General features: G+C 40.7%; 3 protein-coding genes across 6 annotated transcripts in view; 1 reads left to right on the top strand and 2 right to left on the bottom strand.

Annotated features, from left to right (window-relative positions):
* lrp2a (low density lipoprotein receptor-related protein 2a) overlaps nt 1–1,743 on the top strand; it is a 43,886-nt gene extending 42,143 nt beyond the window's left edge. For all 4 annotated transcript variants that reach the window (XM_047600699.1, XM_047600702.1, XM_047600700.1 and 1 more), the window contains 2 exons: nt 522–593; nt 691–1,743. In XM_047600699.1, coding sequence (XP_047456655.1) covers nt 522–593; nt 691–861 — 243 coding nt within the window. In that variant the 3' untranslated portion in view covers nt 862–1,743. The remainder of the gene's footprint in view (nt 1–521; nt 594–690) is intronic.
* A 706-nt stretch (nt 1,744–2,449) lies between these two features.
* On the bottom strand, nt 2,450–7,541 carry rdh1 (retinol dehydrogenase 1). Its single transcript, XM_047600703.1, has 6 exons — nt 7,429–7,541; nt 5,717–5,752; nt 5,297–5,627; nt 4,046–4,304; nt 2,941–3,104; nt 2,450–2,871 (listed from the first exon to the last, which is right to left on the bottom strand). The coding sequence occupies exons 1-6, from the start codon at nt 7,429–7,431 to the stop codon at nt 2,645–2,647; spliced, it is 1,020 nt and encodes a 339-aa protein (XP_047456659.1). The 5' UTR covers nt 7,432–7,541; the 3' UTR covers nt 2,450–2,644.
* dhrs9 (dehydrogenase/reductase (SDR family) member 9) lies at nt 7,175–14,283 on the bottom strand. The gene is made up of 5 exons (XM_047600704.1): nt 14,129–14,283; nt 12,501–12,817; nt 11,850–12,108; nt 11,602–11,765; nt 7,175–8,080 (listed from the first exon to the last, which is right to left on the bottom strand). The coding sequence occupies exons 2-5, from the start codon at nt 12,811–12,813 to the stop codon at nt 7,857–7,859; spliced, it is 960 nt and encodes a 319-aa protein (XP_047456660.1). The 5' UTR covers nt 12,814–12,817; nt 14,129–14,283; the 3' UTR covers nt 7,175–7,856.
* Nucleotides 14,284–14,713: the final 430 nt, after the last annotated feature.

Genomic DNA, 14,713 nt, shown 5'->3' with positions numbered 1-14,713 from the left:
GTCGTCAGCATCTATCAAACGTGGCTCAAGGAAGGAAGAGTAGTGCAAGGGTCATGGAGGACCAGCGATGAACATGGGGAACAAAGGCCGGACCGTGTTGTACAGTCTAAAAGATGAACTACTGTAGCTCAGATTGCTAGAGACGTTAATTCTCAGTGAGTTACAGTAACTGCAGACCAGTAAGGATGTCCACGTTGTCCCCTGTCTACTCCTAAAAGCGTCCACAGTGGGTATGCGAGTATCACAACCATAGGGCAGAGGAAGGAGATGGTGTGGTCTGATGTATCATGTATTTTTTTGCATCTTATGGAGGGCCTGTTGTCTGTGTGTCAGCATATGGCACCGGGATGCAAGGAACGCCCCTCTCTGTTGCCATGACGGTTTCCTTAGTCTTCAGCCACGTTCAGGTGGTGGTAGCCAGGACATAGTTGCCAGGACCCGGATCTCAGAAGAACATTTCATCGTTGTGGCTAACATGTATGTTATGGTATGGTGAACTGATCCATTGTGTTTGGTTTCAGGAGTCAAAGTGGGGCCTATTCAAACGGAAATTAAAGCCGAGCGCCACGTTTGAGAACCCCACATATTCAGAGGTGAGTTTGAACGCGGTGGGTTTGAAGTCACGAAGCTGCATGTTTTTTTTTTTTTTTTTTTTTTTTTTTTGTTTTAATCATCTGCATTGATTTACAGATGAAGGACGAAAAGCCTGCGGGAAGCAGCGGGGGCCCGTCTGCCCCTGAGCCCTCTCCATTTGTCCCCCCTCCCAAGCCTCCGAAGAGGGATCGCCCCAGCACCTTCTCACCGACTGAGGACAGTTTCAAAGACACAGCCAACCTCGTTAAAGAGGACAGCGACGTATAACCTCCCTCGCTCGCGGGTGGGGATCGGAGAAAAAAAAAGAAAAAGAAAAAAGAAACACACTTTGCACAGAATTTATTTTTTTATGCAGCCTGTGTATAAAACTCAAATTGTTTTAGGACAGAGAAATGCATTTCTATAGAATGAAGAATGAAGTCTCCCGTGACTATGCCTTCTGACATATCTTATGCCAATTCTTGTTTTAATGTTGTTTTTCTTTATTCTGATGTACAATATGTATATCTTTGCACTGAAGCTGCTGATAGAAATGTTAATATGTTGTATATTTGTAAATTTGAACAGTCATATTTTGTCTGAAATATCTCTGTAATAGATTCTTAATAGTTTGACATGAACTATATAACACATGCTGCATTCTGAATGTACAGTACTTATATGATCAAAGGTTATTAGAGGAATGTGTTGAACAAAACTGTGGATACATTTACTTCATCTTTCATGTTTATATACCTCATTTCAGGGCTGTCTAATTGGATTTTAACTCATTTTTCTACGATACATTCTCCACAACAAATAGATACACGAGATCAATTTAGTGCGTGAGTGACACGTATTGTACTTGATCAAACACATTTGACTTGGAATCTTCTTCTTCCTTTTTTTTTTTTTAATAGATACTGGAACAAATAACGGCCAAAATAGTTGGGAACTGTGTTCGAAGGTTCCCATGGATGTGTAGTTGATCATTTTAAGTGCAACACCTGACCTGACGTGACATTTTATGAGCTAATTCTTTACAGATTGATTTATTTTGTATCACAATGAGGACAAATAAAAACTGATCATCCAAAACAAATATGGCCTGTATGGATTAAATAATCACTGCTGAGATGTGAATGAATAAATTTCCTATTTTGTAACACAGTCTTGACACTTTTTTTTTTTTTTTTTTTTAAGGGTGATGGTTTATTGTCATTTTTACGGGTCCGTGTATGCTTTGGTCATTGGGTTTTCCATTCAGAAAAGGAAGGATATTAAAAAACAAAAAATTATTTTATTTGAAAATTAAAATTTTTATTTATCGGCGTCGAGAACGGATAAACAAAACTTTAAAAACTGCTCGGGTTTCATTTTCTGCCTCTAAAATCAAAAGATAAAATCGTTTGAAGACAGAAACAAAAAAGCGCCCGCATTTTACAACCAGAAGTTACCGTTGTTAAAGTAAGAGCTCGTATGAGTGTGGTAGTGTGGCAATAGCGCTCAAATATATGACTTCTATGTGGTTTCCCTAGTCCAGGCTAAAACGTCTTCAGGACCTTACTCTGACATGATTTTTCGCAAAACAAGGCTTGTGATCAGCAGAAATCTCTGCATGCATATCTCAGTAATGTTAGCTAGTAGCTAACTATTCCCTGATTATATGTAGTTATTTTTAGTTTTGACCTGAGAAATACGGGTTACTTTTTTTGCAGTCATGTCCTCTTCACTGAGACTCTTTTATTGTTTCGAAACAACAACAACAACAAAACGTACTGATCCATGTCCACCAACTTGCTACACAGCGCCTTCAAATACGTGCTCTTACTTTGAAAACGACAACTTCCGGTCACATAATATAAAAAAACAGGCGCCTTTTTTGTTTTCATTTTAATTTTTGAATTTTAAAATGAAAATCGAACAACTGCTCACTTTTTGTTGTTCAATGTCCCTGTCTGAACGGAAAATCCCTTACGCCTATATTTTTCATGTTTTTATACAAAAAAAACTCATATGAACAAAAACTCATATGAGCTATTTAACAGTAGTACAAAAGAATTTCTTTGGTTTAGTGGTTTCTTCCCTCCTTAGGCAGTGGGAGAAGCACACGCATTACAAAGTCTGACACGAACGAAGGGAGGTAGGACAGGGGGATCCAAAGAAGCTTGGCGTCCCAGCCCGCCCCGTAGCGCGTCCGTGGGAAGCGAGCCGTCAGCGCGTGCTCCATGCACCCGGTCACCTTAGAGAGATCCGAACTGCACAGGAGGTTCATGGAGAATTCCTGAGCTTTCACATCTGTAGGGAGGAAAATGAATGAAAGGAGGCCACTCGCTTGAAGCTAAACGCAGCACGCACTCTACTCACACTCATCAAGGTACGTAGCTCCGTATGAGTCTCTAATTTCTTGAGGGAGGCGCGTCCACAGCCTCTTCAGGTCGGCCTCAATGAGGTCCAGGCGCGTCACCTCTGTCCTGAAGAAACCGGGCTCGATGATGCTCACTTTGATGCCAAAGTGCCGCATGTCCCTCCTGGGTGGATGAAGCAGACATGTTCACTGTTCTTCACTGAGCATTTCTCCACTTCAAAAGCATATTTCTGTAATGAAAACTTACTCAAACACTATGATGATGAGGAACAATTTTGATTAACTTGAGTTTTTCTTGAGTATTTCGATTTTGTGGCCCTTGACTAGATTAATCATATTTAACTTATTGTGGGTTGGAGCCAGCTGTAAACATGGGCATCGATAAACGATTCTTTAAAATAACCGGTTCCAACTGGTTTAATTTATCTATATCGTTAACATTCTGCTTGTCAATTCCCTTCATCTATACTTTTCACGCCCAATCTTTAAATCCCAGTCCAGAAGGTGGCGGTACTGCGCCTAAAAATGGTTTGTCAACCGCCATAAAACGAAAGAAGTAGAAGAGTCTTTAAGTCTAAGCACACCATTCACTAAAGTGTGGCTTCGCTTCTTCAGAAGGGACCGTAACAGCACAACGTGCAGTTTATGCAGCACCATAATTTCAAGCAAGGACGACGCACGTTTTAAATACCGAGATGTGTTCGACAATCTCTGGTCAACCAGGGCAAGTCTCAGCAGAGCAGCGCTAGTGAGCGATATCTTATCTCTTGTTTATAAACTCAATAAAATTGCTGTTGTTTACACGAAACCTACTTTTTCCAGGAAAAACACGCATTAGGAATTGATAAGGGAATCGATAAACAATTGGTTCAATAAGCAGATTCGATAACGGCATCGGTATCAATAAAATCCTATGGATGCCCATCCTTACCCAGCTGTCATTTGTTGAGGGCTAATACAGAGAGACAAACAACCTTTCAGGCACAAGTGGTGATTATATAGAATCAGTAACTCTGAAAAAACTCATACTTTGTACTAAATCTATAACATCTGTTATGTGTTTGGGGTAGGGTTAACGTCACCTTAAGTTTATCTCATTGTCACCTGAGGATGTCTGAAAATGCTTCCACTCCGTATTTAGACAGGCAGTATCCTCCGCCGACCAGAGACAGCCGGCCCAGGATGCTGGCTACGTTCACCACTCTGCCCTGACCTTTCCTCAAGAGCGGCAGAAACTGCAGGGTCACGTCGATGACTCCCATCAGATTCACATCCAGGACCTTTGAGAAATCTTCCAACCGCAGCCACTCTGTTGGTCCGATGGGCGTCGACCTGCCAGCGTTATTCACCAACCCCCAAAGACCTGCAGAGAAAACCAAAACAAAATAAGGAAGGGTCAATATCAGGAGATAACTCCTGACATCAGTTCATTCTGAATGGTTTTTGCTTTTGTATGTTACCACCCAGAAAACAGGCTGCAACATAAAGTGGACAGCAGACACTAAATAAATAAAAATTTATTCTGATACACTGGTTACCATGTCAAGTGTGGCCTGGTGCCTGGAGGTGGGCAACAACCCCCAGGAGATTTGGAGGAAAAGGCGGCATAGACTTCTGATGAAGGAAGTGCAACAAAGTTCAGTTAAAAAGTATCCTTTTCCTAGCATTCATATAAGGAAGTGGTTTCCGAACAGAGACCAGGGGCATAACAAAACCTGACGTAATAAAAGAGGGCAAAACTGTCTGCTGCTTACATTTACTTGTTTCAGGTTCTTGTCTGTTCTGGTCTCTAAAACTCAAAAAGGGGAAATCTGTTTGCAAAATGAAATGAAATAAGCTGCTGCAACCAGATAAGGCTTCCTTATATCCTTATAAAGGTAAAAATTAAAAAAATGTTATGAATCACTTCCATGCGGGATGAGCCAGAAAAAAAAACTTTCTTGGTTTTGTTTGTTTTTCATTCTTACTATTATTTAGTTTACGTGTCAGTTTTATTCAAATACATTTGGATGTACAGCAGATTATGCCACACTGATAACCTGTTATCTGCTACTGATAAAGTATTGATTTTCCTAAAGAAGCCCAGATCATTTAAAATGTGCTTATCAGGATTAGCGCACAGGATTAATCTCGAGCCCAGGTTTGTTATGTGAGGAAGCTTTACTGTGTCTGTGAAATATTTTCTCCCTCCTATTAAAAAAAAAAAAAAAAAAAAAAAAGACGGTGCATTAGAGGCATCAGTAGGAGGATGATGGGTCGATGATGGGAAGGCCCAGGTTGCCTTTATCTCTCCCAGTGCTTCCCTCTGACTGGCACCCTATCAGTGTGCAACCCCCTGCTGCCCGCCCAGCTCACCTCGCCCCCCGACCTCTCTGCTCGCAAACTCCACCGCCCCCCTGATGCTCGCACTGTCGGTAACATTCAGCAGGACGGTCTTCAGTCTGGGGGAGGCCGCCGCTGCCAGATCCGCCGCACCTTTCTCCGTGAGGCACGTGGCTATGACGCGGAAACCTTTCCTATCCAGCTGCCTGGCCAGAAGGTTCCCAAAGCCGCTGTCGCAGCCCGTGATGAGCACGTGCTTCTCGCCGAAACCGTCGACCTTGTAGGAATCTCGGATGTACCAGCGGATGGCGGCGAGGGTGGCCAGCAGGAACACGCAAGTGAAGGCCGGGTGCGACAGGATGACCTAAGACACAAAAAATGACAGCTAGACCTCCTCCTCTCCGTGTGGACGACATACGTGAATATTAGCGGAAGTAACTGGTGCAAACTTACCTCTAATAAACCTGTTTCCAAACTGTTAGTGAACGCCTGAGTAGAGAAATCGGAGAGAAAATGGAAATGATAAAGCCTGAAACGCAGACTCTACACAGTGAACCTAAAGTATTTGAAGCCCTAAAGCAATAGGGGGTTCACGACCCCTAGGGGGTCCGCGGAGGGTACTGCAGGGGAGGTGGAAAAATATTTGGTTGATTAGACATTTTTTTTATATATTTTTTAATTGTCACCCACAAATTTAAATTTCTGTAAATACACATTAACATGAACCCAACATATCTTAGTAAAGGGATACAGGGATGGCTTAATAATGAATGCAAAATGACAATAATAATGTATATTTATAACAATAACAACAACAATCTACTACCTTTATTGCTTTTACTATTATTTATTTTGTTCATTCTCCTGTTGCTGTTTTTTTGTTTTCCTCTTCTTCAGCATGTCTATATTCTTTCATGTATTATTTATAATTTATTGGGGGGTTGGGGGGGTCATTATGCATCAATAAAGAAGGAGGTTAAAAAAATGTATATTTATAAATAGCATTCGGCCAAGTTTAATATAAAACACATATAATAGGTAGGGGGGATCCCTACTTAATCTCTCCATCAGTTCTGGGGGTCCTTGGCCTGAAAAACGTTGAAGACCCCCCAGCTCTAAAGTATTTGTGTATGTGTCAGTAAAACAGAATACATTCTTTAATTATATATTACCACAAAAAAGGCTCAACAGGAGCCATTTTCTTCCCTCTGCTGTCACCTAGTGGGTTAATCAGGTCATAGCAATAACACACTGGAGAGACTGAACTAAATTTTAGTTCACTGTTCAAAATTTGTACATAAAATTAGACATTTTAGTAACTAAAATGAGCCGTTATATAATGGATGGTAAGTACAGATTCACCCTAATAATGATTTAATTTCTTTTGAGAATGACAGAGAAATGCACAAAATAATCTAAATCCAATCTGAGGTACTTTACCAGAGTAGTCCCACGTTATAGTGCTTAACGGTCATATTTGAGACCTACCTGCTAGATTTATCTGATTGAGTTAAGGTCCACATTTTTGTTTTACTTACAGCCTATGGGATAATGCTCCTTCCATGTTGATGCTGCAGTCAAATACAACGACAGGCAGCATATTCCGATTCTTTGGATTATCAGCGTTGTTACTGCAGACGTGTGAAGTACATTCTTCTACTAACACATTTGAAAAGTGCAATTGCGAATGTGAAAGATTTTTTACTGGTATTTTCTGTGAAGGCATCACAACTATTACCCGTCATTCTTTGCATTACCTCTGTGTAATACTGCAAATAAAAATGTTAGGATTTCCAAACGCGTTTCATTTGGCCTCAGGATCAATCAATATGTGCTGAGAAAATAAAGCCAAACTATTAGCATGCTGGATAAAGCAGCAGTAGAGGCAACAGAGACAATGTTCTTAATTCCTTTTCTATTTCAATGATCCTTTAATGCAGAAACTGTCACTCGAATACCAACTTACATCGTTCTTTTAGAGACAAAAAACAAAACAAAAACAGAACACATCCTCTACATACTGGTTTTTAGATAACTTAGTGTAAAATAAGTTAAGATTAAGGCAATATGCAGATGCTAGGTAACAACTGGGTGCTCATTAAGGGATGATTAATAAAACAACAGCAATTCAAGTATAACATGCATAACCATGAAAACAAACATACCATAATTCTTTAGGCGGAAATTAACCGAATGGACAGATGATCTCCTGGAAATCAGTCCTTGCAGCTGCAGGTGAAGTTACACGGCGTGTTTGTAGAGTCAAGGTCCATAATGAACATAACAGTGGGGCTAAATAATTCACCAGAGATGGGTTGTGTAACAGACTGATTGCAAGTCTCCTGGTTTTGATAACGGCATTCCCCTTCAACCATAAATCTGCTCCAGAAACATACAATCTCGGAGCAAAGGTTACGGAGCAGATGAGCATTACAAGTAAACATAGGTAACAATGGTAGGGGAATCACGATTTATTACAGTACTGAGATTGGAACATGTAAATCGATAGATATAATGCATGGGGTCACAACAACACACAAGTGACCTAAAAATCAGTAACACAATGTTTCTCCTATAACTGCTGTGAAAGGAACTACAGACCAGCTGGTTTGGACCTTGGTCCCGTTGCAAGGAAAAATGCATCCGTGATGCAGGCTGGCATGTAGGACATAGGCAGCCAGAAGAACTTGGCGTCCCATCCGGGGGAGTAGCGGGTGCGAGGATGAACGGCGGAGATGGCGTGCTCCATACAGCCGACCACCTTCATCAGATCCTGATCAGACAACTGCGTCATCGTTTTATCCATCGTCTCAAGAGCTGAAGGAGAATCATTTCACATTTTTACATACAGGTCCATAGATTTCTTAATCATTAATCACAATTACATACGAATTCTTAAAATGGTTTATTTCCAACCAAAAAAACTGTGGTAGAATTTAAGATTGAGTCAGTGTGTTAATGACAGAATTGAAGGTACATCTTTTTCTTTTTCTGTGGGTTGAAAATGAACATATCAGGGCTGTACCATACCTTCACTTTTTTTTGTTTGACAAAGATCAAAGGATAAAATGTTTCCTTACTAAACAATGTAAACTAGTATTCCCTGTGGTTTTGCTACGGAGGACAGTGTATATATGGTGTTTTAATATGTTTCTGTATTTCCTTAAGTTTGTATTAATTCCCTTATATTTACTAAAAAAAAGGTCACACACACAATATTTCGTTGGTCCACCTTTAGCTTTGATTACAGAAAGCATTTGCTGTGGCATTGTTTCGATAAGAAACTTCTGCAATGTCACAAGATTTATTTCCACTAGGCATGATGGATGCATCACCCTGATGCCCCGTCAATCTGGACTCAGCAGACCACATGACCTTCTTCCATTGCTCCAGAATCCAGTTTTTATGCTCCCTAGCAAACTGAAGCCATTTTTTTTTTCTGGTTAGCCTCACTGATTAGTGGTTTTCTTAAGGCTACACAGCTGTTCAGTCACAAACCCTTGAGTTCCCTTCACATTATATGTGTGGAAATGCTCTTACTTTCACTATTAAACTTAGCCAATCACCAAACATTTAAATGACCACCGATCAAAATCAATCAGGATTTTTTTCCGTTCCACATCTCTTCCTCGAAGACGATGGTTCCCCACTATGTTTCCAGTTTTTAATAATCTGTTGGACAGTTCTTAACCCAATTTTAGTAGTTTCTGCCTCAGTCTCTTTAGATGTTTTTTCTGCTTGATGCATGCCAATGATTTGACCCTTCACAAACCGACTAACATTTTTTCCACGGCCACAGCATGTGTCTTTCAACATGGTTAGTGAAGAAATGAGAAGTTACTCATTGCATCAGTTGGGATTAAACAACTTAAACAACTTTCCCATGTTGTAATTATCCAATAAGAAGCTCGTACCTATTTGCTTAGTTAAATACAGGTGGTGACTTTTATTGGTAGTGCATATATGGACCTAACAGTATGTGTCTTCAGGCAGTTAGAGTAAATACCTGAAGTAACAAACGTATGGATCTCTTCAGTTTGTGTTTGTATTAACCCCACCCTGCTTGAGTAACTGGCAGGGTGGGGTTATTACAAACACAGGCGGATCTCAGGCTGAGGAGCAGCATTGCTACTGTGAAGCACGTGGTGGCAGAATCACGTTGTGCTTTGCTGCCAGAGGGACTGGCGCACTTCACAAAATAGATGTTATCCCGAGGAAGGAAAACATGTAGATATATTGAGGAAGTATCTCCGGAGATAACCCAGGAAGTTCATCTCATTCACATATGTGTCTTTTGAAACAGTAATGAAGGAGTCAGTCAAACTGGTTAGACCGGTTCTAGTAAACTGACTGAGTCTTGATTGCAAAATCACCTTTGTACCTAGATAAATCGGAAGGCAGCAGAGCTTTCAGAGTAATGAATTTCATCTGATCTCATCATCTCATCTTCTGCTACCGCTTATCCTGTCATCCGGTGGGAGGCGGGGTACACCCTGGACAGATCACCTAATTAATATCAATTTACACAATAATTCTAATAAATATTATTATTATTTGAATGTGTAATGCTTTTATTTTTTTTTGCAGTAAAAATTCTCACCGCAAAATTATGATGAAGCAGATGGGGATGAGTTTGTGTCTTTTAAATGACTTATAAACAAATATAGACAATAGATGGGGAAAGAAAATACTGTATTTGGACACTGACACAAGTTTTGTTATTTTAGCTGTTTACCAAAAAATATTGGCGATACAGATATATAATCGATAGGGGCTTAAAGTAAAGACTCTTGGCTTCAGTTTGAGGGCATTCACATCCATAATTGGTGGAAGGGTTTACACATTACAGCTCTTCAATATGTCGTCACCTCTTTTGCAAGGGACCAAAGTAATTGGACAACTGGCACAGAAGCTATTTGATGGGCTGCACGGCCTATTCCCTCGTTAGTCCATCACCAGTTAAGCACGTAAACCAGTTTGGTACATCCACCCAAGTGATCTAAGTCTACCATAAAGAGAAGACTTTATGAGAATAAGTACAGAGAGTTCACCACAAGGTGCAAACCATTATTCAGCCTTAAAAACAGAAGAGCCAGATTAGAAAACATCAAAAGCCGCCAGTCAAGTTCTGGAGCAGCATTCTTTGGACAGATGAAACTAAGGTCAACCTGTACAAGGATGATGGGAAGAAGAAAGTGTGCAGAAGGCTTGGAACGGCTGATGATCCAAAGCCCAACACATCTTCTGTAAAACATGGTGGTGGCGGCGGTTTCCATTGCTACTGGTCACTAGCGTTTATTGATGATGTGACAGAAAACAGAAGCAACCGGATGAATTCTGAAGCGTATGGGGATATATTTTCTGCTTAAATTCATCCATATGCAGCAAAGTTGCATGATGGCTCTTCCCAGTAAAGCTGGACAATGGCCCAAAACATACAGCAAAAGTAACCCAGGAATTTTAAGGCTAAAAAGTCGAACACAAGTCATTCACTAGCTCTCAACCCGATCAAGCATGCATTTCACTTGCTCAAGACAAAACTTAAGGCAGAAGGACCAACAAAGAACAACTGAAGACAGCGACACTAAAGGAAAAGCATCACAAAGGAGGAGACCCAGTGTTTGGTGATCTTTGCAGTCATCGCCTGCAAAGGATTCTCGACCTAGTATTAAAACTGAACATTTTATTTATTGTAATGTTAACTTGTCCAGTGTGGTGGCATGCAGAGTGCAAATCATTAAGATTGTATCAGTGTCCAAATATATATGGACCTAACTGTACGTGAAGCGGGCCAGAGGCAAGTTATTTTAGAGAGAAAGCGTGGCTGACTGAGAACCTTCACAGGCAAAACAATGTAAATTACGGACCTTTTTCCTTCCATAATTGTAGCTGGGTTGTTTTTTTTTTCTTATTCTGAGCGACCACTTATGCTAGAATGACCTTACTGAGCACAGTTTTTTGGATTGCTTTATCTCTTGACATTATTCCCATTTTATGTCTATATGTCTTTTAACAGTGAACTCTGTATGTAAACTAACAACCAACAGGAGTGAAAGTGAATTAATACAGTTGATGAGAACGATAAAAAATCATAAGTAGCACAAAGGAGCATACTTTGACTACAATAAAGGGTTAAAAATATTTGTTTGGATTTTTGTCTGATTTTATCTTGTTTTTATCTGCTGGTTTAGTAAGTGCTGCAACAATGGGCACGTGACAACCTGCTTTCAAAAACATTTATTATTAGTATAGTATCCTGCCTGAGAACTAATAATATAATCCCGATATCTTTTGTAAACAAGTTAGTATTATGTGTTTAGAGAGATACAGTAACTCACCATTGTCCAAGAATTTATGTCCATAGTCGTCCTTCACGTCCTGAGGTAGTGATTCCCAGAGCTTCCTCATGTTATTCTTCAGTGCCACTGTGTCAGTCACATTGGTTTTGAAGAAGCCTGGCTCAATGCATGCGACCTTAACTCTAAATGGTGCCATGTTCAGACTGAAATACAAATGAGCTGCCGTAAGCCAAAACCGACACACCTGAGAAATGCAATGCAAGGAATGTAAATCTTAAATCTCTCACCGCAGACCGTCGTTGAAGGCCTCCACTCCGTACTTGGACACGCAGTAAGGCCCACCGAATGGGCTGATCCGCCCGAAAACACTGGCAACGTTGACCACCCTGCCTTTGGCCTTCTTGATGACAGGGAGGACGCTCAGCGTCACGTCGATCACGCCGGTTAGGTTGACGGCTAGCATCTTCTTGAAATCGTCTATGGTGAGCCAGTCAGTGGGACCAGACGGCACGCTGACTCCAGCGTTGTTCACAACGGCCCACAGGCCTACAGCAACAACAGTACAACAGAGATGAGAGTGATAACAGCCACATGTGGGTCTGGATAAACATCAATCAGGCATGACATTATGACCACCTTCGTAATGTTGTGCTGGTCTCACTTTTGTTGGCAAAACAGCCCTGACCCATGGAGGCAAAGACTCCACTTGAGCCCTAAAGGTTTGTCTGGCACCAAGATGTTAGCATGTTAGCAGCAGAACCTTTAAGTTCCGTCCCTATGATACATACTGACCATGCATCCCGGGAATGGTGTTTACTGCTTGTTATATCACGCTCACTAGGTGTCGTGACGAAGAGGCAATCAGTGTTATTCACTTCACCTCTGTGGTCATAATGTTACGCCTGATCGGTGTGTTTCTTCTTATATTAATACCTCACCCTTCTGTCCAACCAGAGACTTGATGACGTCTGCTGCTTTGCTGACACTTTTAGAGTCCGAGACATCCACATGAATGGTGGTCAGCCTTTCAGAGGAGCTCTTCTTCAGCTCATCCTCGCCTTTGTCGGTGTAACAGCCTGCAATCACAAGGAAGCCGAGCTTGTCCAGGTGTCTCGCCAAGAGATTACCGAACCCAGAGTCACAGCCGGTGATGTAGACATATTTGTCGCCCTTGTTGGAAACTCTTTTGCTTTCTCTGTACCAGCGATAGAGGAACCAGACCGGCACCAGTCCAAGGATGTACAGGAACATTGTTCTAAGGGCGGGACGAAGAAATCACATAATGACAAAGGCTGAACACAGTTGTCTGATACAAACCTAAACTAAAGACAACTGGACATGACTTTCGCAAGCAAGTCTAGCTGCCCTTGAATTAGCTTTGTTTTTCAGGATATACCGCACAATAGGTGCCATTTTAAACTCACAAAACATTAACTTTATTATTATAGAAGACTCTAGGAAAACCAGACAATATTCAGATGAATTTTGAATTTTCTGCTGACTGTTACAACAATCAGTCCGTTTGCGGCTCATTAATACAGATTAATTTGAAGTAAGAGATTAATCTTTAGATGTAAAACACCATTAAAGTGTAGAAAATAAAAGTTCATCCATGAAGACCATGAAGAAGTGTCCTAATGTTAATAAATACCTGTAGCTCTAAATGCATGTTTACATTTGTTTACCTCTTAAGGGCGGGAGCCATGTGGTAAATTCATTAATCTTGATTTTCTCCATGAAAATAAAAAAATAATATGCCCTACAAATAAAATAACACTCAATGGTTGAAATTTTGAATTTCCAAGTATTTTAATGAGTGCCCTAACTGGGTTTGCCAAAAAGAACAAACTCACAATTGGGGATGGAACGTTTTATTCCCTTCAACAAAAAACCCTAAGGGCAAAACGTTCACGTCAGTGGAGCAATTATTCAGTTTAACTTACATAAATGTATATATTGTTGTAAATTAATTATTTATAAAATAATTTATCGTGAACAAATTAAATGTATTAACAAACATTACTTCAGCATAGTTATTGACTGGCAATGGGACGTGAACGCGCACGATTTATGTAGAGTAACCAACAGGAACATCCTGAACTGTAAAACTTCCGTCAAGGGATGATTTTCATAAAGCCTTTAAACATAGTCAGGAGGCACAAAAGCCAAGTGTTCTCTCATGAAACTTGAACATCATCATGCTGACAGGCTGTGTTGAATATGATTAAAATTACGCAATAAGAAAGTAATTAAAAAAAAATTATACCCCGCCTTTAAATCCAACATTTTATCAGCATTTAACTTTAAAAGTCATGTACAAGGAGAACATGACTTTTTAAAAAAACGCCTGCGTCGACTGGCACAATCAAGACGTCGACACCACACACATACATCACTCGGTTAGAGTATTTATTATTAGTTGACAAATATTTCAACAAGAGATATTCACAGAAACAGTTCAGTGGTGTTTTACCTCTACCTCTCTGCCTTTGTGAAACTGTCACAACATGCTCAGACCAAGATTAAAAGTTAAACAGCACCTCTTTTCGAGGTTAGAAAGAATTACCTTCGTGTCTGGTAGGTCCGTGGTCCGCTACAGGAAAGCAGCCTCCGGTGGAGAAGACAGCCGAGAAGAAATTAACTTTATGAGTCTTCTTCCCTACTTCATAATCCAGTTTTACTGTGACTTCCGGGATGGCAGCTGTGTGCGCCGGTCTGCGCCTGCACACAAATTATGAAGGAACAGCACCATCTACCGGACACAACCTGACCTTATGATTCATGATTTCTGGTAGCTGTTGATTATTGCTGTTTTGATGAATACTACAGAAGACTATTAGGGTCGCTCGGCCATGAGGAAAAGGCGACTTTTGAGACGATAACAACCAGCGTATTCTTCAGCATGGCTCAATGCATGCGACCTTAACTCCAAATGATCCCACGTTCAGACTGAAAATACAAATGAGCTGCTGTAAGAGAACACCGACACACCTGGGAAATGCAAACAGCGTAAATCTTAAATCTCTAATCGCAGGCTGTCATTGAAGGCCTCCACCCAGTGCTTGGATGTAAGGTCCGCCAGATCTGGAATAGAGGAGACCGCATATGTATGTCTCTGATTGGCTACATTCAATTAAGAGGAGACCCTGTG

The sequence above is a fragment of the Mugil cephalus genome, chromosome 12, assembly GCF_022458985.1.
Source record: "Mugil cephalus isolate CIBA_MC_2020 chromosome 12, CIBA_Mcephalus_1.1, whole genome shotgun sequence".
Taxonomy (NCBI): Eukaryota; Metazoa; Chordata; class Actinopteri; order Mugiliformes; family Mugilidae; genus Mugil; species Mugil cephalus.
The sequence above is the reverse complement of the archived record's forward strand: the minus strand, read 5'-3'. Positions and strand labels throughout refer to the sequence as shown.

Bases quoted from the DNA above. Each gene is read 5' to 3' on its own strand.
- rdh1 (XM_047600703.1), bottom strand. The intron at 4,305-5,296 runs GTGAGCTGGGCG...TTTTCTCTGCAG, and splicing joins CAGAGAGGTCGGGGGGCGAG to GTCTTTGGGGGTTGGTGAAT. The intron at 3,105-4,045 runs GTGACAATGAGA...TCATCCACCCAG, and splicing joins GCATTTTCAGACATCCTCAG to GAGGGACATGCGGCACTTTG.
- dhrs9 (XM_047600704.1), bottom strand. From the start codon at position 12,813: ATGTTCCTGTACATCCTTGGACTGGTGCCGGTCTGGTTCCTCTATCGC. The intron at 12,109-12,500 runs GTGAGGTATTAA...TTGTTGCTGTAG, and splicing joins GTCTCTGGTTGGACAGAAGG to GCCTGTGGGCCGTTGTGAAC. The intron at 8,081-11,601 runs GTGAGTTACTGT...ATTCTCCTTCAG, and splicing joins ACATAAATTCTTGGACAATG to CTCTTGAGACGATGGATAAA.